Raw genomic sequence first — 27,884 nt, forward strand, 5'->3', positions numbered from 1 at the left:
TATTAGTATCACAGCTTAATATTTTATTCACCTATTTGGACTAATAAAAGGTCAAGATTATTTAACATATAAAACTTTACACGTGTAACAGATTACTTTGCTTCCAAAGAGCAATAAATTAAAAGAGCCAAAATTTAGCATGAAATTATTTGCTACACATTCAGTGAAAAATGTAGCAAAAAGCTACCTTTTAACTTCTTTTTCTTCAAAAATCTTCTTTCTTTCTTCCTTTCTCCTTCCTTTCTTCCTTCCTTCTTTCCTTCTCTCCCTTCCTCCCTCCCTCCCTCCTTCCTTCCTTCCCTCCTTCCTTCTCTCCTTCCTTCCTTCCCTCCTTCCCTTCTGTCTCTCATTCTGAATAAATAAGTTCTACATCTGGGCAAGGTAGGCATCTGTATGAAGATAGAGTGAAGCACAGAAGCCTGTCATGGGGTGTCAGACCTCAAGCAGAGTGAATGGAATAAAAGGGGACTTCTGTTGTCTAGAGTGGGATGTTTTGGCCCAGGCAGAGTGTAAAAGCTATCTATGTGGTGTGCATGTGTGCGTGCGTGTGTGTGTGAGTGCGTGCGCGTGTGTGTGTGTTCAGCTATTTCTACAAAGAGCTTCTTTTTGCTTGGAATGTCACTTAGAAAATCATTTCTGAGCTCTATCTGCTGAGAGGACTTGGGAGTTGCAATATCCCAATAGCAAAGAGCATACCTGGTAGCCAGATTTTGGTTTCTAAATATCATTCTTCACTAATGTTAACCAGGGCTCCTAATAAAAATTGCTGATTCTAAAATTGGGACAGAGAAAATACAAGATAAGCCTGGAACAATACATCGTGCCATAAAGAAAGGGAAAAAAAAAATTAAAGGAACATGTCAAAACATCCATAAGCCAAATGTAACAAACATTGTAATATAAATTAATTCGGCTAAGGCTCATTAGTGGTTCTTAAAGCAAGTATGTGAAAGTTAGATTAAAAAATATAAATATAAATAGTTTTAAAGTAGAAGATCCCACTTTTATTAAAGGATCAAAGTTAGCATCACTAGTAATGAGAAAATTAAACTTGGATACTACTAGAAAGAGGCATCAGGAAGAACACAGAATAACGACTGTGATAGTTATGCCCAAAATGCATAATCAAAATCTAGTATGAGGAAATATGAGACAAATACAAATTGAGGTACTGTATACAAAATCACTAGTATTCCAATTGTCAAAACCATGAAAATAAAGGAATGATCAAAGAAGCTTCCCAGACTATAAAAGACAGTAAAGAAAAATAAATAATAATAATAAATAAAAATAATAAAAAAGAATATAAATAATAATAATAATTATTATTATTATTATATGCCATGCATGCATCTTTTGTTATAAATAATATTATTGGAATGATGGATAAAATTTGATTGAAGTCTTTGGATTATATGGCAGTTTAATTGTTTTCTAGAGCTTATGTAGAAAAATGTTTTATCTTAGTTAAGACCTTCTAAAGTTGGCATCATGTCAACTTACTCTAAATGTTTCAGATAAGAATAAGTTCTATGTAATATTCTTGCAAATTTTTATAAATAGGAAATTATTTTAAGAGAAAAATAAAAAAAGAAACTAAGGGCAATAAACAAGTATGCATAAAATAAAGTAACTTTAGAAAAGCATCATAACTTGATTGTGAACATAGGTATTATTCTTAATAAATTCATTCTTATCTTTTTTGTGTATACATATATAGTTTCATATATGTAATTCTGCAAATGATTTTAAAATATTAAAAATAACATCTTTACATATTAAATAATTATTCACAGACAAATGGTATTTTGAAATATGCAGGTGAAATTATTTATTTTAAAATAGAGCAATTTATTTAGACAACTCTTTTCAATCTCTTAATAGTATAATGATAGGATAGTTTTTAACAATGGAGATATAGTCTTTATTTAGTAACAGCACAAATATAAACGAGTATAAAATTTGGCATACAGACACCACTTAAGAGCTCAATATTTCACCTGGATGCCTCTCACTTTTGTCATTGTCTCTGTGGTGAAAATAACAGGTGGATAAATTTCTAGTAAGAAGACAGGAGTTATTTGCTATACTGAATTGAGTTGTCATTACCATAATTCTCGTAGCTCCAGAAAGTACATGAGATGTTATTGTTCCTATTTTACAGAAGAAATATACATTCAGAAATTAGGCAACGATATATAACAACACAGTTTGTTATTATCATACCTGCTATTATCATCATTTAAAGAATGAATAGGATAAAATATTGACTAGATCAAAATGACCCTGTGAGCAAAGCATCAGTCTGAGTGTGTCATCCTTATTTGTGGCATTTCCTACACGTGATCTTAATGGGTCAAGTTCTTTTTTAAAAAGTATTCTCACAACTAATACTAAGGAATTTGAGATTGTTCACTTCTTTAATGATATTAAAAAAAAAAAAAAATTGGTCCAGTCTTCTTGGACCTTTTCCCATCTTTAGAAAATTGAAATAAATACTTTTTACATAATCTTATAGGAAATACAAGATATTTTTCACATGTGTTTGCTAGCCAATTTTGTATTAACTTTTTACCAAAATGTCAAATACAAATACAATTAGAGACTCAGAGACAGAAAGAGAGAGAGAGAGAGATGTTTTTACAAAGACTTCACCATGACATTTTTCTTTTTTTTAATGTATCTCTGAGGTGATAATCTTGCTTTCTAGCTAGGAAGCATACTTTCTTTTTCTTATTTAAATACATATCTATCTTGGAGCAAATTAAAAATGTAGAACACATAAGTGTAAATTAAATTGCAACCATGTAATTAATAATTATAATTCCTTCCTTATAGTTTTCTGCTTCTAATAGACCATGATCTGACAAGGCATTCTGTATATTTATATGCATATATTTTTTAAAGTTTTTCTTAAAAGACTTTAACTTTTAAACTTCATCTAATGATTTCATTCATAATTTTCTTAACTTTCTTAATTTCATTATTGGGGAGAGGGCGCCTGTCTGATGGTGGTTTAAGTACTCCATAGAAGTTATTTCAAGATAAAACTGTTGTGAGGACTAAGTGAGGAAATTAATTCAAAGTACTAGTACACGGCATATATTCAACAAATTAGCTAGCCACTATTATGGTCAAATTATAGTTGATATTGGTCATTTTTGGATACAAGTCAAGTTGCTCTTGTCTTTTTATATATAAATCTAGACATTGTAGACCAGTGCATACTAAAATTGAATAATGGGATAATGACCTCAGCTATTTTGCCACTTTTATTTTTCCTTCTGGTGTCTTGTCCTACATCTTTTTCACCAAAAAAAAAAAAAAAAAAAAAAAAATGCTGGCTTTACAGCTCCTCCAATTTCATCTTGGCTTGGTAGTGAGGTCTCTCATGCTATGCTTCACAATTGATTTTTTTTTTTAAACCTCAGTTCAGGACTCTGTACTTAGCCCATTTAATCTCATCTTGTCAGTTTTGGCTCATCTTTTTAACCTACTAAGACCCTGTCAAATTCAATGTTTTAGCTCTCTTTCAAGATTGATTCAATTCACAAATATCATGAAACAGTCATCTGTATTTTCACCTAAGTCATGGATAAGCCTATACAAGTCATGTTTGAGAATAGAGACATGCTCACAGGTTAAGCTGGGTCAATTGAAGAGAATTCTGTAGATATGAAATTATAGTCCATCTACTTGTCCTTGTACCCAGACTGCATTTTATCCAGAACCTTGTTCCATAAAATTTGAAAGCAAGTTAAACTTTTGAAAACATCTTCAACTGAATATAAAGCCAGGATTTTTGTTTTGTTTTGTTTTGTTTTGTTTTGTTTTTTTACATGATCTGTTTTATTCTCTAGCTTGGAAAAATCTGTGTCTCATTTCTTTTTCAGAAACTATGAGACAAACTTTTGTGTGTCTACAGAAATTATTTATGGCATTCCTTTAATTTTCTAATTCCTGTGGTCCTCTGAAAAAAAAGAAATTAGGATAGCTACATATTATTTTTAGGGAATTCATGCTTTCATCAATTCCTAATAATCTATTAAATAATTCACACTACAGATATATAGTAAATTTCTAGTAGGTTCCAGGCACTGTTCTAGATCTTGGAAAACTGAAGATAAATAACATATGGCACCTGATTTTTACAAATAAGAGTAAAAAAGAAACAGAAGTGCAAATCAAATGCCTAGGGATACAAAATGAAATTATGATTAGAGCTCTTGGATAAAGCTTCAAACAGGTATCAATTTTTGAGACAGGTATGAAAGAATTAATAGAAACAGTTCCCAAGAAGAAGAAAAGGAAAGATAGAAAGAATCAGGTGACTGTATAAAGGTACCTTGCTGTGAAAAAATGTGGGCAGTGAAGAAATGAGGCATTCCATTAAAAGGTGGTAAGAGATTGATTACATTACAGATCTCCTTTATAATATTCATCATTTCTACATTCTGTTATATCATGTATACAGCAAGGGAAGTTTGGAGTTTTCAGTTAGAAAGCAACATGATCAATTTATAATGAACAGCCATCTTGATAACATTGTGGAGACAGATTTCAACATAGCCAATTTCTATGTTTCTCTAAATAGCCCAAGATGTATAAATGTAAACTCAAATATCCTAAAATAATCTCCCCTATTTCAGAAAAGAGCTCTCTCCACAGATTGCCCCTCATCTCTAAACATTCGAAGCATATCTCATCTTTGTATTTACTATTTTCTCCCCCTAGTATTTTCATAGGAATCATGTTCTTCTCCTTTAAGTACTTGGTCAAACATTACTTTAATTTTTTTTTTTTTTTTTGTCATCACTTTCCCCTCTTCATCTATCCTACTTCAAGTTCAGCTTTCCCACCTAAGCTTCTGTCTCTGCCTGTCTGTATGATAAAAACCTTAGCCACCTTTGGTAAGCAAATGCCGTGCTGCTGCATACTGTCTGTCAGTGCCTGAAGGATTGCAGAGGCCCCTGGGAGTAGAGGGTGGCCCTGGTGCAGCGGAGCCCAGCACCTTGGCTGGATACTGACAGCTTCACCTCTGCAGGCATTCACGGGGAGAGTGGCTGGGCCCACCGTTTGACCGGCCTGTGTCCATTCACATGGGCTCGGGGTTGTGGGCTTACTACCAGCCAGAAGCTCTCCTTCAATAAATACCCTTTAAAATAACTCTGGCTTTGTCTGTTTTTCTTGTGGAGGCCCAAGGGATGCCAGGTGCCTCCTTTCCCTCTCCTATTGCTTTGGCTTCTGCTGTAAAGAGAATAATAAAACTGTTTTATGGAGAGGGGAAGCTTGAGTCTTTAATTAAGAAGGATGCAGAGCCAAAGGGCCTTGAGCAATCCTGCTGTCAGATGGGCAAGGGACAAGTCACTTTTATAGTAAGGATATTCTTGTCAACATAATTAAAAATTATAACACTCCAATCCAAGTAAATGGTTTGCTTGTCCTTTGGAATGATGAATATCAATGTAAAAATTATTTTTTAAATGTTGATTTGTTTAGTTTTGCTTTTTGTTTCTTGCCACAGTGGAAAATAACTTTAAAAAAATCATCTCACCCTTATAAATCCTTTCAGCTATGGCATCATTTCTCTGCTTCCCCATCCTCCCTTAACTCTATTTGCCATACCTAATTACTCTCCCCTCATTCTGTCACAAACTATCGCAGTTAGGTTTTCACCTCCACTGCTCAGTAAAACTCGCTATTGTCAAGGTCTCGACTGTTGACCTTCTCATGCTCAATCCAGTGGTGAGTTCTCAAACCTCATAATTCCTGATCTAGCAGCAGAGCACTACCCAAGTGGTTGCGTCTTTCCCTGGTTGCGTCTTTCCCTGGAATCGTCTTCACAACCTCCAGCTTGGCTCAGCATATCTAACCATGCCTCCCTGGTTTTCCTCACATCTCAATGGCCTCTCTGTGTGGTTGCCTTTGCCAGTTGTTCCACATTTCTCTGGACTTTTAAAAAAAAATCACTATGCCTTAGTTTTTTGAACTCTTTTGTTTTATACATAGTTGCATCCTTAGTATTCTTCTAAATTGGTATGGATTTAAATACCACCTATATTCTAAGAACTTCAATTTGGATCTTTTTCCTGAATGCTATGCTTTATATCCAGCCGCTTAATTCCCTCTCTGCCTAGATGGTCTATAAACAATGCAAAGGTTTAGATGTCCAGATGTCTAAACGTAACCTCCTACACTCACCTTTACATATCTTCCTTTTGTGTTATTTCCTATCTCAGTAAGTGGCAATTGTCTCTTTCCAGTTGTTCAGGTCAAAGAACTCACAGTCATCTTTCAATCTACTTGAAAAGTATTTCCAGAGTCCCATTGTTCTCATGAAATCAAGCTCTATATTTTAGTTGTTTTTGTTTGTTTTGTTTTGCTTTGCTTTTAATGTGGATTGTTGCATAAACTCCTAAACTGTTCTTCCTGCTTTGGCCTATGCCCCTCTAGAGTGTAGTTTAAATAAAAAATGAAGACTGCTCCTTATTATTAAAACAAAAATTAAAGCATAATAATCTGCTCAAAGTATTTTAGTGGCTTACCATTTTGTTCAGAGATGAAGCCATTGTGGTTATTAAGGCCTATCAGGCTTCACAAGATTTTCCCCAACTTCCTTCACTGGCCTTATCTCAACTCCATCTCCTTCACCCCCACCTTGGTCCTGTTGCTCTCCACAGATTGCCTGCTTCTTTAAACGCCCACAGTATATTTCATCTTTGTAGATACTGTTTTCTCTCTCTAGCATTTTTATACATCACTTTTTTTCTCCTTTAGGTCCTTAGTCAGATATTACTTTTTATGGCAATGATATTTTTGTCCACCCAATTTAAAATTGCAACACTTTAACTCTTCTCTCTGAACTATCTTTCTTCCCTGATATATTTGTGCCACAATATTTCTAATAAATAACATATATTATAATTACTTTTATATTATTAGAATATAACTTCCATAAGAATGATCGTTGTCTCATGTTTACCCTCAAACATAGAAAATTGTCTGGCTCATATTAGATTTAGATGAATTATTGGATGTATAAAGGATAAGTGTGTTTAAATGGTTTACTTATGAGTCATAATTGATATAGCCAATTAATAATGGTATATATGAGTTCATGACTTGTGATAAGGATAAAGGACGTGGGTGTATTTGAGAAAATAATTTCCATTGATACCTCAGTAGGAAATGAATGCTGGATTATTTTAAATTAATTGGTGGACTTAAAAATTTATGAACAAATAAAGTTAAAAGCAGTTATTCAGAGAGCTAGTATAACTACCTGTGAGGAGAACAATTTAAACATATGTGATCAAATACTGTGGAAAAATCAATAGAATAATTATTTGAATTTGGCAATTTCACTATAAGATGAGTAGTGAAATGAGAATGAATTTATAGGGTTTCAGGTGTGTCTTAGATTGGCTATCATGTTAGATTAAGCTCACAATTGATGTAGGAAAAATATATATAAATATATATAAAATCTTATTGGAAATAAAGCAGCCACTTGGAGCAGAAATAGACAGAACCCATCACAGCACCTTGCAGCAGAAACTGTGTGACTATACTATGGTGTACAGATTCCAGCTGCTACCATCATTCACATCTGCAGGTCTTCTTGTTCTCACACACTTTCTCAGAAAAGTGGGAATGGCATTCAGATTTTTTCAGCATTCTAACCCACTTTCATGCGTGTGTCAACCTTAGTGCCTCCATGGCACTTAGAACCATAGCAGCCCTTGAGTCTGGGAAATGAAGATTTTAGCCCTTTACCCCTTATGGTAAGAGAGTATAGCTTAGATGATAGAAATGGATGTGGAATATTAGTAGATAACTAGGGTAGTGTTTAAAACACCATTCTTAATACTTCCAGTAAAGGCAGGTTGATGAATATCAAACTCTTCCAATTGGCCTATGTTTAGCAGTACCACATCCTTATCTGAGTCAGTGACTCTGAATCATACCTTAGTTGCCAGCTTCCAGCATCCTAGAAAATCAAATTCCCAGAAGTAAAGATGCCAGTGCAGAAATTAGGAACAACCTATTCAAACAGTGTGACATGGAAACCAAGAGTTTGTTACTTGAGAAGAGAGTAGAACTGAAGAAAGTTCGTCATTGGAGAGATTGTTAGATTTTGACAATATGACTAAAAATCTGAAAGAAAAGAGCTGATCATGCCATGTTTTGGAGAAGGGAAAAGTAAAATGAATGTTGCTTAGAGGTAGAGGATTTGCCTTGGATAAAGGAGAGCAGACTGCCATTATAGGGTTTTCCAATGATAGGGTGCAATATGACTGCTTGATCACTTCTGTTCACACTTTTGATATTGAGATCTGTTTATTTGCTGGAAATTGAGAATGCAGTGGTGGTAGAGAGTATAAAGAGCTAAAACACACACACATACACAACTAATCCTTTGTGTCATCGTCTTCAACATATTATACTCTGTTTATTCTGAAGCCTGAGAAAATACTGTTTTATAATTCCATGATTCATCTTCATTTTAAAAATGTTACTTAAAAATTTACTCATCCAAGATCTCATTGGCACATTATATTCATTAATTCCCTTCCTTTTGTTCCATATGAGTATTTTAGGCATATAGTTTGATAATTTTGCTTTATAGAGTATATCTTTACTTCAGGATGCTTTTTTGTTGAACAGAGGAACATAATATTTGATGTACTATTTCAAAGCTGTTTCTAAATATCTATGTATACATCTGATTATTACCCTCTTCCTTTTTCTTAAGGCTTCATGTACTTCCACTTAACTTATTAGTTTCTCTTTATTTAATTATATTATTTTATTTTATCAGAATTAAAGTCAGAGGAGGAACTCCTTCCATTGTTCTGCTACCTCTTACAAGATAAAATAATCACCAAGGCAGACTTTTTCTGTTCTCATATTTATACTTTGATCAAATTATGACTTCAGGAATATGTATACATATCAAAACTTTATCAACATTATTTATACACTGACAGCAAGTTTAAAGTAAGGATAATATTTGCGAATGCTCAGTGATCTATATTCATCAATTTATCCTCACAATAGCAACTTTAATATTGGTGTTATTATTGCCATTTGGTTTATGAGGAGAATGAAACCCAGTGAGTTTAACTTGTATAGGTTCATACAACAGCTCCAGAGATTACCCCCATGTTGTACATGCATTTGTAAGCTGATCCTCAGTATTGATATCTGTTACCAAATATTTGACTAAAATATTGATATATGTCAATGGATACAAAATCATGTGGTAGAAGGAGGATGGTTTTCAGGGAGGACAGCAAAAACTGTAATGATTAACATTTATTAAGTGCTTAGAGTCTTTCAGGGTTTGATTTAAGTGCTCTATAAGACTCGATACTTATAGCGACCCTAGCAGTGGATATTATTCATATTTTCATTGCAGAGAGAAAAATAGTGTTCTTCGAAAAGATTAAGGGGCTCGTCTAAGGTTGACAGGAGCAAGGCTAAACTTTGGATCCTTAGATTCTGATGATACATATTCAGTCTACACTAGTACTACTAGAGGTGAAAAGTCAATAAAGAAATATGTGTTTTCATAGTTGTATTTATTCATTCAATGATGGTGGTATTCATTAATTATTGAGATGGAAGATGCTGAGAAGTAGTTTAGAAAAATATGCTAATAATGATGGGAGCATTGTGTATGAAATTTGACACATGGGGCTGTGTTTGTTAGTCTTTTACAGTATGATCTGTTTGCATATACCCATTGAGGTTAGATAATTCAGGATCTTGAAAGCCAGAGTGAAAGTCTAAGTTGGATACTGTAAGGAAGAGGAAGCTCCTCAATACCCATCTCAGGGAAGTGACGTGATTAGAGTGGTACTTTAGAAAGATTGATGCTGCATTTACACACCATATGGATTGAAATTTTCTGGCATGTCCAATAGCAAATGAAGCCTAGAGCCACAAATGGCACTACAGGCAGAGGCAGAGAGGGCCTGGGCTTGGGAGCTAACAGTGGAAACGGGAAGGAAGAGATGGATACAAGAATTATGATATGGGAAAGATGAAAATAACTTTGTGAATAATTGTGATGTATAGGAAATGTAGAATCAAGGATAAAAATGATTATAACAATTTAGAGAGTGGAGAGAATTGGAGATGTTAGTTTTACGCATATCAGACACTATTTCCTTGGATATATTCTGTATCTTTGTATATTTTTAATTTTAATTCATTATAAACTTCCTGAGGACTGAATATATTCTATTTACTTTTCTCAGTGTTACATGTACATAAGTATGTGTGCATCTATAAACAGGTAATAATTTAGTAGTCAGTAAGTGGTTGGACATATCAAATCAGAACATATAAAAAAAAGTTTAGGAAGATACTAGAGCTACATATCATAAGTATACCTTTTCTTTAAGACAAATAACAGAAAGAGGAGGCCAACAAAAAATAAATGTAAATTAAAAGCGACGGTAACAGTCAGCAGGTTTGAAAATAGACTATGGCTATTTCTAGACTAGTTGGCTAGAGAAAGATACCCACTGGCCCATGATTGGTGGTGGCACCATTGGAGTAAGAGAAAAAGAATCCTTGATTATCTGGAATTGTATCACGTCAGGGTGCACAGCTTAGCAATGGCATGTACCTCTACGGACAGAGTAAGAACCAAGGACTATGCCCTATGGTCAAAGGTGAGAATCCCAAAGGGAATCACATTTCTTCCCCCTCCCCCATTACTTAGCAACTTTCCTTTTGAAATGTATCATCAAACTGAAAATTATCATTGTTGTGATGTCCAGCTTAGACTTAGTCGACATTAGAGAGTCACCAGCACAGAGTAAAGACTTAGCAGTCTTATTAAGAACAATCTATGTGTGTGTGTGTGTGTGTGTTCCTCTTCTACAAACTTTAGTTCAAACTTCCAGATAAAATTATCCTACAATTATAAACTAGGGATTAAAGAAACATAAAAACCATGATAATGTTTAGGTCTGACAGCTTGAAGAGATGATTTTGATAATTTGATTCTTTTTATTTCCAGATAAGATTTTAATAGCAAAATGACTTTGAGATGCATCACTATTCTACATATTTATTTCCAAACCTGAGTGTTATAACATAATGTACTTCATAGGATCTTTAAATAATTTGCTGTTACTATTTAGAGCTGAAATGTACACTGTTGTGTTTCTTTACAACATTCACATCCAAAAGGAATAAACCTGCCCTCCTGACTCTTTCAAAGTACTTTATAAGGCAGAGTTTTTATGTGATCTATCAGTACTCTCTTTTAACTCTAGCAAATATAGCATATTTGACTTTTGACAGTCATTAATTTTCTACGAATGTTTGTTTCTGAACAGAAATTCTTTTACTACATTATTTTCAATCAAGATTTTTTCTTTTTGTTCTCATAAAGGTAATTCTAGAGATAAAATAACTTATGTATATTTTATATAATACATAATGGATGTTAGTTATATGCCATCGAGTCAGCTCTGACTCCCGGCGACTCTACCAATGAGTGATGCCCACAGTGTCTTGTCCTCAACAGCCCTGCTCAACTCCTGTAGACTCATGCCTATGGTGTCTTTTATGGAGTCAGTCTATCTCATATCTGGTCTTCCCCCTTTTCCTGCTGCCTTCTTTTTTACCCCAGCATTATTGTCTTTTCCAAAGAACTTTGCCTTTTCATGATGTACTGGAATAGGACAGATTCAGTTTTGTCATTTTTGCCTCCAGCAATGATTGAGGTTTAGTTTGCTCGAGGATCCACTTGCACATTTTTCTGGCAGTCCAGAATATCCGTAGAGCTCTCTTCCAACACGTATTTCAAATGAATCAATTTTTTCCTATCAGTCTTCTTCACTGTCTAACTTTTGCATCCATACATAGTAACTGAGAATATGAGGGTCTGTGTGATCTTAGCCTTGGTCTCTAAGGACATATCTTTGCTCTGGTGATCTTGCCTGTTTCTTCCATTTCTGCTCTTCTAACTCTCAGCCGTCACTTGATTTCCTAATTATATGTAAATTTTCAAACTTTATGGTTATTTCCAATATGATATTAAAAAGAGAGAGAGATTGAGAGACAGAAACAAAGATAGAGAGATATTTTTAATGTTTAACGTGTCTCTGATCATGTTTCTGGAGTAGAGGTTTTATTAATTTTCTCATTGAGACATATTTATCTCTTATTTTCTCCTTTTGCTTGTTTGGACTTTCAGATAATTTTTTAATAAAATTATGTATAGTAGAAAAGAAATTAAGGTCACACTCAGGATATCTTATTGAGCTTGAATAATGTAAGTAATGGATTGACACAAAAACACACACGAGAATGAGTTTATAGTTGTTTCTTAAATACAGAGATTAAAATTTAAATATCTCAGCTAATTATTATTATTAAATAATACATAAGTGAAATTAGAACATATAGTTTGCAGTTTTATCTAGTTCATAGTGACATTTTCTCTAAATATAACACTTGGCACAAATTTATTAATGTTATATTAATGAACAAAAAGAAAACCTCACATTTTCATAAGAGATAATTATTTATGCTAATGATTCAATAAAATCTTTATTTCTTATTGTGTTTAATTATACCTGTATTCCCTCTCACTCCTCTCTCTCATGAGCTTATTTTCCTTGAATGCAAGTAAAATGCTTATATTGTATAGAAAAGGCAGAAGTAAAATTATTCTCTCAATAAATGAAATTTGATATTGAATGTTTTACTATTTTTTTGTTATGGTAGTAAAGATTGACTAGTCTATACTTTCTTGCAATTTAAGGAGATCACTCAGCAGTTTATGCAAGCTTTGTAATTCAAATATATTGAGTTTATAAGTAGCAATATTTCTTTATTTCTAATTCTCAGAATACCCTAAGTCTTAATAATGGTCATCTACATTACCTGGGTTATATTTCTTTTGTTTTTGTTCCTTTGTAGATGTGCCATCCAGTCCCTATGGAGTAAAGATTATAGAGCTGTCACAGACCACAGCCAAGATTTCTTTCAATAAGCCAGATTCCCATGGAGGTGTGCCTATCCATCACTATCAAGTGGATGTCAAAGAAGTGGCATCAGAAACCTGGAAAATAGTACGCTCCCATGGAGTTCAAAGTGAGTCAATGATTTCAAAGTATGCTAATTCAAGCTGATCATAAATATACTTGTGTGGTTAGCTTTTTATTTCCTTCAACCTATACTTTTTCTTTTCTTTTAATATGGTAGGGTTGAGAAGACATTTCCACTGCCCTATTCTTCTTGAGAATACATTTGACAAAGAGTAGGAAAGTTTGCATTTTTGGTAAAGATGGATGAGTTTAGCAAAAGCACCAAAGTTCAATTCCAGGGGAAAACAGTATTTAAAATTTTGTTAGTGGTAAAACAGTTGTTTACATGTTAGATTTGATGGCTATGTATACTTAAAGGTATGCATGTTTTATTTATTAATAATATTTCTTCCATTAGTAGTTGTAAAAGTCATACTGTAAAATGCAGATATCATATGAATGTATTCATAATACCATCTATAAAAATTCATTTGTGTACTAAAATTTCTTTCAAAATTGTGTTTTGAAAACTCAAATTTTTATCAGCAATCACGGCTTTTTCAGTAATAGAATTAACTAATTCTGAGAAGGTAAAACAATTTACAACACTTCTTTTCACTTATGCAGAATTTCATCATGTTGTAAAAATGTGATTTTTTTTCTTACTATAAGAAGAAATTAAAGTAGGAGATAATAATAAATTACCAGAGGTGGAGTTTGTCAGTTTGGATAAAAAACTACATTGAGTGTCCCAAAAGGACAGCATAAGACAGTGAGAAAATTAATGCTCCACGTGTCCCTCATCTGATGACCCTGTCTTGATCCTAACCTATATGGTGTAAGGGTTCTGTAAAAAGCCCAAGCTTTCCTGTGAAGAATTATTCTAGTGGACAATGTAGACAGAACAGATAAAGTCGTTCTAGTCCCACCTGTGTGAGCACCTGCTTGTTCAGTTTTTATTGAGAGTAACTACAGCTTTTAATAGAAATGTTAGAAATATTATCAATCATTAGTTATTTAGCACATGCTTCAAATAATATCCCCAAACATGTTAACTCTTATAATTTCTTTAGTGATGAGGAATTTTGTATAGCCAGTGTTTTTGTGTTCATGCTATTTAACTCGAGAGATGTATAAAGATGGTTCCCAAAAGAATGATCAAGTTCAAGGACTCTAGTAAAGGAAATTATTTTCCTAGATACAACAATAATACTTGCTTTTTTTAAGAGAGAGAAAACAAGAGCGGTGGAAGGTAAGAGACAGAAAAAAAAATGAATGATTTCTGATACTGCAGAACAAAGTGGGTGCTCAAGCACAAGCATGAAAAAAGTAAGGTGAGGTCTAAACATTATAGAAATGATATTTGGCAAAGTAGTACTGCCACACCTAAGCCCACCACCCTGGGGGACAATGTCAATAGCCTCACTCCTCAAGATTTCTTATAAAGTTGCAACACTATGGAGAATGTACAGTGAACTTGGTGTGGCCAAGTTGATCAAATTCAAAAACCTGACTTTGTATCCTATGTAACCATCTCTCAGAAGCATATTTTTATGCTTATAAAACTGATTTATAATAACCAAAGACATTTGTTAATTTATAATGATAAATCACTGTCGCGGAAATTAGACATTCAGAGTATATATGATAGATATATTCTTTACCTGTAAGAAACTTTTTGGTGAGTCCTGAATATCAGTAAAGGAAATGTCATGAATGAGATATTTAATGTACCCAGACTGGGAGAGGTTAAAGCTTCCAATATGAGACCAAAATACTCAAAGTCTTGGCTGGAACTTTCTTACTTTCTTACATGAGGAAAATATCTCCATCTCCATCGATGATTGTTGGGTTTTTTGTTTTGTTTTGTTTTTTCTGTTTCTATGGCTTACTCTTCTTTCACAGATATGTTAATATATACCTTAAATCAGATTATAGTCATATAACCAAACCATTGTATGATCTCAACTCAGTGTACTATAGTAGTATAAACATTTTTTTTAAAAAATTCAGTTACTACTTTTACTCATTCTGTTTGAATCTCTCTTTCGGTTATACAACATCTTTGGCAGCCACTGTAGATTTATGGCTATCTTCAAGTACAAATACAGTTAGTTGAGTCCTGCACAGCTTAAAATGTACAAAATCCAATTTAGCACTAACGTCTTTTGACTATCATGACAGCTGGACTTATCCTGGGGAGTTGAGAGTGGGCAGGTGGCATGAACTAAGAAAGGAGACAAATATCTCTAATTTTTCTGGTGCTGTAGATTTCTCTGGATTGTCCCTGCCACCTGTGCTTTCTGTGGGACAGACATCTAAGTATCTGTCCCCTGGGGATGCAGATGTGGGGTGCAAGACAGACAAGTTTTAGTTGCCAGTGGTCTTCTGTGTATGTATGTCCGAGTGTGTGTGTGTGTGTTTCGAGCTCACACATTTATTTTCTTTCAAGAACTTCGAGGTTCCTAGCTCCTTGCAGGGGACCCAGCCTCAGATCTGCCTTTGCATTGTCTTTCCCCAATGAGGACACTGAAACCCAATCTTCTGTATCAGAGACTTGTGTGAAAGCTTTTGATTGTCTGACTAGCAGTGTTTCAAGAAGACTGCAATAACTGATTGAAAAACATATACACAGCTGATCTTTTAGCTTCAGGTGTTCTCGTCTACTTCATTTTTGATGTTTCAAAGTCTGCCTTCCTTTTCTGTGAGATAATATATGAATTTTAAAAGATTTTTGAAAATGGTACGTATAATTTGTAAATGTGCTTAGACTTATTTTTCTGGCACTGTAGATGAAGCTATTGCTGAAAATTTGAAAACTTTAAAATACATATATATTTTTGAACAGTGAAAAATGCTTATTTTTTGCCTTTATTTTATAGTTTGTGCTAATCATTCATTTTAAAATTTAAGAGATTTTTGTAAACACAATTATACTCATGCCTTTAATGCATTTGTTAAGATAGATTTAGGTTTATCTATGAAAGACAGGTGCATATGGTCATAAACATTTCAGCTACTACTTTATTTTTTTGCCCTCAATGTGGCTTTATTTATTTATTCTAATTTACATAAGTTTAGTTGATGTTCAGTTAGTTTTCCTTATTTATAAATGTCTATAATTTATTATATACTCTTCATGTATATACTTCTAATTGCCGATATCACCATCAAGACATAAATATCAGCTCTTGCTTGATTGCGATGTCATTTAGCAGGAAAAATTTAGCATAAAAATTATCTTGTTAGTAGATTCTGATTCTAAATAACTCATTAATTATTATGAAACTCATGAATTTCACCTGCTCACTCTGCACCTGGTCCTAGGTTTAGGGTACAATCGAGGCCTGGACCTATTATTATATTCTCCTTCAAGGTTTAGCTGAAATCTTACTGATTATCCCAACCATTGATATAAAACAAACTAATTTTAAAAATGTGGAGAATTGTGAACAAATCAGATATCAACAACTTAAACTATTCAAATATAGAATGTGAGTCATTCTGACATAATTTTGAGTGAAACGTGTATCACAGGTGTAGCAGAGCTTTTTGAATTAGAGTGTTACATGACGCATTCATTACCATATCATTTAACGCCGTGTATTCTAGACACCTCCTTGGGCAAAAATAAAGAGAAAATAATAATCTTGCAAAACGTGCTATCCATTTTCCCATTTTTGACATAGAAATGAAAAATTAATATTCTCAAATATCAAGTTCTTTTTAACAGAGAATAAAACAATTCTCTCAAACAGCATAATTTATTTCCTTAGATTTGTGAGATGTTTAGCTAGTTAGAATCACACATAGAAAGAAATCCTTTTAGTCTCAATCAGAATTATTATATACTCTGTTTTATTGAGCCTGAGGGTATAACAGAATTTCTCTTTTGTCCCAAAATGGAGATAATTTTTATTTGAAAATAATAGCATTTTTAAAATGGAACCTTCATTGGAAACTTTTAATTTTCAAATTCTTAATATTTTCACTTATCAAAGGTAGTAATAACTGACTACAATTTGAAAATAGCTAAACAGTTGGATTTTTTTTAGTCCTTTCATTGCAAATCACCACGAAACCTTCGATGTAGCTTTGCAGGATTTAATTGCAGACTATATATTTTAATCTATAGATGGTAATTTTATTATTATAGTATTTAGTTTGTAAATAGTAATTAAGGTTGTGTACATGCTTTATTATTACATGTAATTCCAACTTTTTATCCAGGTTTTAATTTTAGTGAAAGTTTGATTTTAATTAAAATCTGACGGAAAAATCAATTTATATTATATAGAAAGCCTTTTTTAGTTTTGTGGAGAAATAGCATTCAATAAGCTTTTTCTTTTTTAAGATTTTTTTTAAAGATTGTTTTGAAGTATAATTTTGGATTTATAAAATATATGCTGTTGCCTGATGGGTCAGCAGACTAATTGTGAATAGATGCTTAAGATAGAAGAGAATGAAGATTAATAGATCAAATACTGACAAACATGTTGCTACTTCTTAGTACCTTCCTTTGTCCCTGAAGGGCTGCCCTAAAATCAGTGGCATCAGCAGCCCTGGTTAATGAAGAACCTTCCTGCCTCTAATACTCCAGAACTGCAAGTTTCTATCCTTATACCGATTTAGAGCAAGGGCTTCGCATCGACAACGTATTTATTTATTACAAGTATGAAATTTCCTACCAACGCCACTGTTCAGAACCTAGTTTCTTTCATGATTTAGCTTTTCATGATGCTCTCCCATGCACATCCCTAACCCTGACACAAGCACACATTGTGTGTGTGTGTGTGTGTGTGTGTGTGTGTGTGTGTGTGTGTGTAGCAGGCTTGGATACAAAGGGTTATTTTATGTTATTTGCATTAGAGAATTGTTTAACTTTTAAAACTGGACATTAATGTCCTTTAGAAATAAGATAAATTTGGTACAGTTTATTTTGTAATTTTCCCCACTGTTTTGTATCAGAATTTCTTAATCAAATGTTGGCTTTTCTTGATTAATTTTCCAGTTTTCTTGTGTTTTCTCTCTCATTATCTCTACTTTTATTTTTTACTCTAAACTTTTCTTTCAACATTTGTATTTATCAGTTTATCCATCATTTTTTCAATTTCTAAGTCTTTTATCCTCTGATCATTTCTTATTTTATGCATACAATGTATAGTCTTTAATCTCTGGTAATTGTAATGATGCCTGTTTTCAAAGTTGTATTTGCTCCGCAATTTGTTTTTATTTTCCTAGATATTTTTTGTTGTCATTTGTTTTATTCTCCACTATCCACATTGGAAAACTTTTTTAAGTATTCGGTGATTCTTGTCTGAATGTGTATATTCAAAAGTGAGAAGAAAACACCACTAGGTGTTTCAAAGGCAGGGCTTTTCAAGCCTTGTGATAAGATGGGTTTCTAACATCCTCATCAATAATGTCTGTGAAATGTCAGCTGTTTGTAGGTGTCTTTTCAGAACTGTTCAGCTGTTATCAACATACCTGGTTGCCAAGGCTCTGTGGAAAAACTGCTCATGTCAGATGGTGTCAGTATACTCCAGCACATCAGTTCTACACTTCCGCATGTTAGAATTCCAGAGTCTAAAGTTCTTTGGTCCAACTTACCTAGAAAATAGACCTTTCGTATTCTGTAGAGATGAGAGAGAAGAGTGTGTCTTCCCTTAAATTAGAGAAGACATAAGATTACAATTATTCAGATGTGTAAAAATCATCCAGTTTTTAGTTCTCATCTTCTTATACTTAAAATTTCTGAGATTTTTCTGAGTTCTGTAGGTCTAATCATTTTACCTTTCCTTGACATCTCATCTTTGAATACAGACATTTATTATTTTTGATGTAATATTACATTTTTATAATTGTGCTTTTTAATTTTTAAAGCACAAACCATATTAAATTAATTGTTAATATATTAATAACTACAACATTAATAATTATATTTTCAGAAAAATGAGCGTTTTTCTTACTGAGTAATGATCAGTCCCTATAATTAGCTATGTTCTCTGGTTTGTTGTATGGCTTGTGGGGAAAAAATTCACATTTATCATGGAAACTGGCCAGTTTCATATGCTTAATTAGTGAAAATATTAAATATAAATTCAAGCTTCAAACCAGGGCAATTTTCCCCCCATAAGACCCAGAATAATGAAGATCATTGCATGTGGACAGAGTGTAAGGTTGTATATATTGCATAATATACAACTTCAAGAAGAGCTATTTACAGAGACTATGATGTGAGTGGTGCCAATTGAAATTATTAAATATATCATCTTTGCCTATTAGATATTTTTACATTGCATAAGAGATCTTTAAAATCTACAATATAATTTGATACAACCAGCTCTTTAATGGGAAACATACTATTTAATATTCACCTCTAAATTTTATTGCTCAAAAATCCACTAATTATGCAATAGATTTCAGTTTATTTAACAGTTCTTGAATTCTTCATTGGTAATTGAAGAACATATTGCATATATACCATGTGATGTCTATAAACAGTATATAATAAGATAGATATTTTTCTATTAAATTGTCATTTGGTTTTTGTAATGAAAGTATACAAGATTGGGCGTCTTTTAATCTGAATTATAAAATTCAAAAAAAAAGTAAATAATTGTTGGTGAAAACATTTTGTTGAAGTTATTGCCTATAAATATTTCTTCCATGATGATTTTTCAGTAAAAAACATTTTTACTTTAATTAGTACTTAAAAAGGCCAGTAAAAATGAGCATCGTAATTTAACCAAAGTTATAGAGTATAAATATGTGTTCAGACATTTTGCCATATAATAATGTTACTTGAGTTATAACTTTCCTAAATTTGTGGGGAATTTTCTATGGTGCCATTAAAAATAATGAAAGAACTAATGTTACTTAAAAATTTTTATTTTATTGTTTTCTTTTTCAAAATTGCACCTCAGAAGATGTCCCTGCAGACATATGACATGATCATAATTTTAAGTCTTTCTGTCTCTCCTCCCCACCAACCTCACACACGGTCAGTCATTTTTACTATAAAAAGGAATTTCTTTTTTTTTTTCTTTTTCCCTTACCTTTGTGTTTTTCCTTGTATCCTTAAAATACATATTACTATGAATTTTCTTTTGTTTTATGATATATTAGCAGATGTTAAAAATAAACAATGAGTAAGATTCATGTGGTTCAATGCCATGAATCTATGGTAGTTATTACATGTTTGAAATGCTAAAACATACCAGTTCTCAACAAGCTTCTTCAGCTACCAACTGTGATGGAATGGATCTGAAGGAATTTTTTTTGTTTGTTCATTTAATTTTTAAGTAATCTATGAGACATTGCCCTTTTCTATTATAGTATAAGTAGTTGTTTTATAGGAAGATCTGTATTTTTCCTGTAGTTTCCCAATAGCTAAAAGTTATTATAAAATCATTTTGTTACACTTTAAAGTCTTTATTTCAGTGTTCCTGTTAATCAATGTTGTTTACAGTTGTCTGACTGAAACTGAATTTACGTCTATCATGTTAATATATTTCACTATTTTAGAAACAGTTAAAATAATAATTGTTTAGAGTTAGCTCTAAACTACTATAGATTTAAAAATCTTGATAAGTTTTAATGCCTTTTTTAAAATTTTTATAAAGAAAATTTTCTATGATTACACTGTTTCCAGCATAAATGTACCTGAGGAAAAGCGGCTGTCATTTCTAAATGGCTATATTTTGCATGGTTAAAAGATAAATTGACTATAAAAAATCATCTGTCTGTGTTAAATACAAGTGCAGTAAACTCTTATGACTATCAAAGAAAGGAGAAAAAGGTAATATGCACTAATTCCATATTTTCCAATTTGAATGTAGTGAAAAGATTTCTGCTGCATGCTAAAATTCAAAAAATAATATCTTGGACTGTTTTCACTGTGCCCATAAAAAGAACCAGAGCTAAATTAGAAATTTATATGTAATTAAAATCTTAATGAATTTAAACTGTGTAGATCAAAGTATACAGGAAACTAAGCTAACAGAAAAATTGACTAAAATAAATCTTAAATAAAATTCCTTGTCTGCTGGAAGATTTCCCACATTATATCAAGACGAAGACACAGATTCATATGTAATTCTGTACTTAGCCTGATCTCTGCAATAACGATAAAGAAAGCTTTTATACAAATATATATTTTTTCATTTCAATAAAATTAATGAGCTTTTCTATGCATTTATAATTTTTTGAATTAGAAAAATGATATAAGGAAATGAAATTAATTTATATAGGAAAGATATTTTGCGAAGAGTGAGAAAAAAACATGAATATTTCATGAGTGCTTTATAGGAATTTAATTCACAGGAGGATGAAAATATTCATAGTTCCCAGAAACTTAAAAAAAAAAGTAGAACCCATCTCACTGCTCAAACAGACACTCTTCTGGACACTTTAATATTCAGCGTAAATATGAGCTTTGCTAAAACAGATTATAAATTCTTCCTAATTCCAGCAAAGAAGCACTGTGGGCTGATCATCATTACCATTTTGATAGTGAATTTAATGATAGGGAATTTTAGAAGACCTATTAAATCTCATACCCCTAAAATTTTGAAATCATGCCAATGCCTTTTATTATATTAAGCATTATTTTTTATTTGATTATCAAATTTATTGATTTTTTCTATTATAGTATATAAATATTCTCAAAGTTTAAGGAGTTTAGAGCTTTTCCTTTACACACCACATGGCTCAGGATTCTTTTTGGAGGAATGTTCTAGTGCTTTCTTCAATAGCACCATTCTATAGGGGAAGATGAACACCATGGACTGGCATGATGAGAAGGGATTTCAGAGACTGGTGTCACTCTGGTTCTTATCTTTTACATCATGCGCGGACCATGGAGATAATATTCTTGTTTTCTCTTGCTGTTGCTACCTTATGTGTTCCTTCTTTTCCTACCTATCAATGTCTGATTAAATTTTTAAACTAATAATGCACTGCTTTGATTTTGTCACTGCCCTTTTTAAAAATCATTATTGCATATAGCTATGATAGCTAAAATCGGATTCTCATATTCCAGGATATGTAAGTGATCAATCATTAGGGTGCATAAAGGCAAACTGGAAAATGTTTCCATTTCTCTAACCAAATTATATAAATTATGATTCAAATAATCTAATAAATGATTGAAAATACTGGACATATACACACATACACACACATATGTGTGTGTGTTTGTTTATGTATATGTGTGTGACTGTATGTGTGTGCTTCATACCCTAGCTTTTCTTTACTCTCTGGTTTCATAACATTCTCCTAAATAAACACTTGGCACATCAAAGCCGGTTCACTCACTGTGCCAAACATGCATTCCATTTTCTCATGGTTATGCCTGAGTATATGTTACTCCTTCCATCCATTTTTTATTCATTTTGAAAGTCCAGTATACATTCAAGCTTTTTTTGTGAAGATTCATTTCATTATTTTTAGTAGAAATATTATTACATTCATTTGTGCCTCTTTAGTAAATATTGGTTATTCTAGTATTTGCCACTTTCTCATCTCAGAGAATAACTAAAACAACTGTAATTAGTTGTTCTATAATTCCTAATTCTATTGTGTATGAATAAACCTTCATTCCACCTACTAAGACTTTTTTTTTAATTCAGTTGTAGCATATTTCAGAAATCTATGTCTAGACATAAGTAGACTCTTAAGAAAATGGGGATCGTTTTGCTTCCTCTAAAGAGCAGTCTTAATTACTCCTACTTCTTTCCTCACTCTTCAGACCAAGAAGCAGCATTCAACCACTGTATGACAGATGCTGCTGCTATTGGCTCACTTAACATTAAAGATCTCCTTAAGTGATAAGACAAGCCTGTGCAGTTGTAGTGACAGGAACATGTCAGTGGACATTTCTCACATCACAGAAAAATGAATGCGTTCTGTAAAGCTGCATCAGTTTGTAGTGTTTTCTCAGACTTCTTCATCCCCACAGCTGGGTGTTGTGGTGACACAGGAACACTGAGCAAGAACTTTGGATTTGAGGCTCAAGGCAGGTGAACTTCTGTCCAGGGTAGCATTGTCTTATCCCCACATCATGGTCAGTGGAGCCACACGTCCTACATCTTCTATCTTTAACTCCTTGCCTTTACCAATGATTCTCACTTAATCCTACAAATATTTGCCCTGTATTCTCTATTTCTTGATGCTTAAATTATAGTTTTAGTGAATGTGTTTCTTCTTTTCCTTCATCTTATAAAATAGTTCAGTAGTGACTACATCCCTGACGACTGCGTGATTTGGAGCAGGTTATTTATCCCCTCTGACATATATTTATATTTAAAAAACAGGTAATAATATGAAGTACGAAGAAAAATGAAGCAAAGCAAGAAGGCAAACTGTGACTAGAGGTGGGACTGGGGAGCAATTTTAAAAAGAGTGGTAAAGACAGGACTCTGTGACAGGGTGACATTTGAACAGAGCCCTGAATGAGTGATGGAGTGATTATATATACATATGGGGAAGCCTGGCCAGGACAGAGGTCTAGTAAGGAGTCCATCCTGAGTGGAATGGCATGATCAGAAGGTAGAGTTAAATAAAACCAGGATAGAGAAATAGCCAAGGCCAAATCCAATGGGATTTTGTAGACCTTGAAAAGGACTTTGCATTTGATTTTTAAAGTCAATCAATAAATGAACAAGACAAACAAACAAAAACTCATAGATGCAGACAACAGTTTAGTGGTTACCAGAGGGAAAGGGAGGAGCAGGGAGGTAGATGAGGGTAAAGGGAGTCAAATATGGTGATGGAAGGAAATTTGACTTTGGGTGGTGAACACACAATAAAATATGTGTATGATGTATTATTGAACGGTATACTTGCAACCTGTATAATTTTATTAACCAGTCACCCCAATAAATTTAATTTAAAAAAAAAGCAAAAAAGAAAAGAAAAGAAAGTCATGGGAAATTATTTAAAGTCTCAAGAAAAATTTTTAAAGCAGTTTAAGTGAGTTTATTTTCAAGTACTGGAATTATTAAAAAGAGAGAACCTTCCTCAAGTTCTCCTTTATGGTATGAGACAAAATTCTGGTGTTATAAAAGGCATTTCCTTTTGTTATGTGTTTAGTAAAGATAGAGGACACAGTGTATTGTATCACTTTATATAAATTTTGTTTTCTTTTTCTAAGCTAATTGAATTCTGTGATATTTTTGAAATCTCGTTTTCACTAGTTTTTCAAATATTAACATTTGTATTTCTGCTCTGTGTATGTTTGAATTTTTTTAGAATATAAATAGATGCTTATGGTTAGATTTTCTCTTTTTCATAGAATGTTTTTATTCTCACATTCATAGGATGTTTTTATTCTCACAATATATTCTTGCATGCTATGGGACGTTCTTTTTGCATTTTTACATGCTATGATAAAGATGAGTTATGACTTGCCATGTCCAGGTGTCCTAACAACACCTTGTAGAAATTTGTTGCTTTCATTCTACGGAAATAGGACCACATAGCTTTTTCTAAAAACAAACACACTCAGAGAAATCATACTTTTACTGTGTTAATTAAAACATTATAGAGTGACATTAAATTTTCATACACTAAACAACAAGTGGCTCAATGGGTCAACCAATGTTCAAGGTAGTAAGAGTTTAATAACAAAAATAATCCTTTTCAATCTTTTATGTTAAACTCTGTGTGTGTACATGCGTGCATGTGTGTGTGTGTGTGTGTGTGTGTGTTAACACTGTGGGATTTTATTTTTTCCAGTTTTCTGCCAATTGAGTCAAAGTAGATAAATCAATATTTTTTAGTTCCATATTCTATCAGATATTTCCTCCATTTGCTTTTATTATTCTTCATAGTAGCTTTAAGATATAATATTCATTCTTCAAGATGTAATTGCCCCACCTTATCTATAATTCAACTAATAAATAAGAACATGTGTCATGCAGCTTACACATGGCAGTGTTCAAAAGAACAAGTATTACACTTTGAAAATTTTAAAAAATTTTGAATTTATCTCTTCCTCAAGAGATATTAGCCTCATTAAAGCTAAATTTTTGTGATCTTACATTAAAAAATATATTCAAGTGTAATTATTTCATAATATATAGGTATATCAAATTATCATGTTGTACATTTTAAATTTATACAATTTTATTTGTCTATTATATCTCAATGAAGATGGAAAAAATAAAACCTCAAGGGGAAAAAATAACACGTGCTCAAGATAGCCTGCAAATTTTAGTATAGAAATGGACCTGCCTCAATATAAGTGTTAGCCCATTAAATCATCTAAATACTAGAAGCTTTAAAAAAATTAAAGTTCTTAAGTGGTTTTGTAGTAAACATCAAGCTTTCAAATTTCTTAATAAATAGAAAAGAAATTGTGGCAATATAAACAGGTTGCAGTAGTCTTTGTCTTTAAGCAGGTTGTTAGTATCATTATTTGCATTTTCCTAGGCTTAATATATATTTTCTATCTCCAGATGCATAGGAAAATTATCATAAATTGTCCTAGAGATAGCAAATAAGATTAGTAATTTATTCTCCTTTGTAATTTATTAAGCTTTACTGAACACAAATGGATTTCATAAAGGAGACGTCAATTTTTTTTGTTAATTCTAGCATTATACATTCATACAACAAATTAGATCACATGACTTCTTCCCCAAATTCCAAAATAACCTTCCACTTAATCAATGTCTCTTTAAAGAGTACTTATTTACCTAGTAAAATAAATCTTTTATTTTTTTCTAATTTGATGACTCAATACAACCAGTGTCCTAATTGAAGTTTGTGGAACAGGAGCACATCATTTTCAAATTTTCTATCTGCAAATCTTTTTTTTAACTTTATTTTTATTATACTAAAACACATTATATAAGTGTACAGTTTGGTAATATTAAATACATTCATAATATTGTACATTATCACCATCCATCTCTGTAACTATTTAGAATTGTAAAACTGAAACTCTATACCTATTAAGTAATAACTCTCAATTTTCTTCTCCCCCCAGTGCCTGGCAACCATCCAATAATGGCCTTTATGATTTTGACTGTTCTATTTTATATAAGTAGAATCACACAGTACTTGTCTTTTTGTGCCTGATGTGTTTTACTTAGCATAATGTCCTTCAGCTTTGTCCATGTTGTACCATATTTCAGAATTTCCTTTCTTTTCAAGGCTGAAAAATATTCCATTGTACATATATTCCACATTTTGTTTATCCATGCATCTTTTGATGGATGCTTGGGTTGCTTCCACATTGTAGCTATTGTGAAAAATGCTACTGTCAACATGGGTATACAAATATCTCTTTAAAACCTTGCTTTCAATTATTTTGGGTATATGCCTAGAAAAGGAACTGCTGAATCATAAAGCAATTCTATTTTTAGTTTTTTGAAGAAACATTCTGCATCCATAGAGGCTGTATCATTTTACATTCCCTCCAACAGTACAAAAGGGTTCAATTCCTTCACATCATCATCAACACTTGTAATTTTCTATTTCTGATAATAGCTATTCTCACAGGTGTGAGGTGATATCTGATTGCAGATTTTTTTTAAAAAAAAGAAAATATGACTTTAAAATATTCATATCTTCTTATTTGTTTCTAAAGTCAGAGTTCTCAGTTAGATTTGAAAACACTTTAAAACAAGTCCATGACAAACTCCAACTTATTCTTGGTGACCTTGATATCCCTCTGGCGTCATTGCAGTTTTGGTTTGTATTTCCCTGGTGATTAGTGATGTTGAGCATCGTTTCATGTGCTTCTCGGTCATTTGTGTATCTTCTTTGGAAAAATGTCTATTCAAGTCCTTTGTCCATTTTTGAATTGGGTTGTTTGTTATTGTCTTGTAGAGGTTCAGGAATACCCTATATATTCTGTATATTAATCCTTTATCAGATAGATTATTTGCAAATATTTTCAATAGGAGAAAAGAGGCATTTTATTCTGTTGATAGTATCTTTCGATGCACGAAATTTTTAAATTTTCAGAAATTCTAATTTTCTTATCTTTTTAGTAACTGGTGTCTTTGGTACCATATCCCAGAAAATATTGCCAAATTTAATGTCCTAAAACTTTTATCGTAAGTTTTCTAAGGATTTTATAGCTTAAGGTCTTACACTTAGGTCTTTGATATATTTTTGAGTTAATTTTTTGCATATGTTCTTAGATAACAGTCCAACTTCATTCTTTTACACATGGACGTCCATTTTTCACAGCACCATTTGTTGGAAGTACTATCCTTTCCTCCATAGAATGAATTTGACACCCTTGTCAAAAATCATTTGACCATATATGCTATTATTTCTAGGCTCTCTATTCTATTTCATTGATCTATGTCTGACCAGTATTTTTGCAGTGTGTTATAAAATTAGGAAGAGTAAGTCTTTTAGCTTGTTCTTTTTGACATTGTTCTGGTAACTCAGCTTACTTTAAGATTCCATATGAATTTTAGGATTTTTTTTTCTATTTTTATAAAAATAATCATTGGGAATTTGATAAATAATTGCATATATCTACGGATCACTTTGAGAACTACTGACATTTTAACAAAATTAAGTTTTCCAATCCATAAACATGAGATGTGCTTCCATTTATGTATGTCTATTTGATTATTTTCATCAATGTTTTACAATTTTCATTGTGCATGTTTGTCTCTTTTTTGGGGGTTGTTAATTTCTAAATATTTTATTCTCTTTGATGTTATTAAAGTGGCCTTGTTTTTGAATTTTTCTTTTCAAATTGTTCATTGTTAGTCTATAGAACTACAAATAATTTCTGTGTGTCAACTTTACATTAATTTTCTTTTTAGTTATAAAAGTATTTTTGTGAAATCTGTAAGG

At 32.3% G+C, this 27,884-nt stretch overlaps 1 protein-coding gene across 2 annotated transcripts in view; it reads left to right on the top strand.

Annotated features, from left to right (window-relative positions):
- Positions 1-27,884, top strand: part of NCAM2 (neural cell adhesion molecule 2) — a 413,016-nt gene that overhangs the window by 330,730 nt on the left and 54,402 nt on the right. For both annotated transcript variants that reach the window (XM_006908233.1, XM_006908234.1), the window contains one exon: positions 12,949-13,122. In XM_006908233.1, coding sequence (XP_006908295.1) covers positions 12,949-13,122 — 174 coding nt within the window. The remainder of the gene's footprint in view (positions 1-12,948; positions 13,123-27,884) is intronic.

Source organism: Pteropus alecto, unplaced genomic scaffold (genome assembly GCF_000325575.1).
Source record: "Pteropus alecto unplaced genomic scaffold, ASM32557v1 scaffold81, whole genome shotgun sequence".
Lineage (NCBI taxonomy): Eukaryota > Metazoa > Chordata > Mammalia > Chiroptera > Pteropodidae > Pteropus > Pteropus alecto.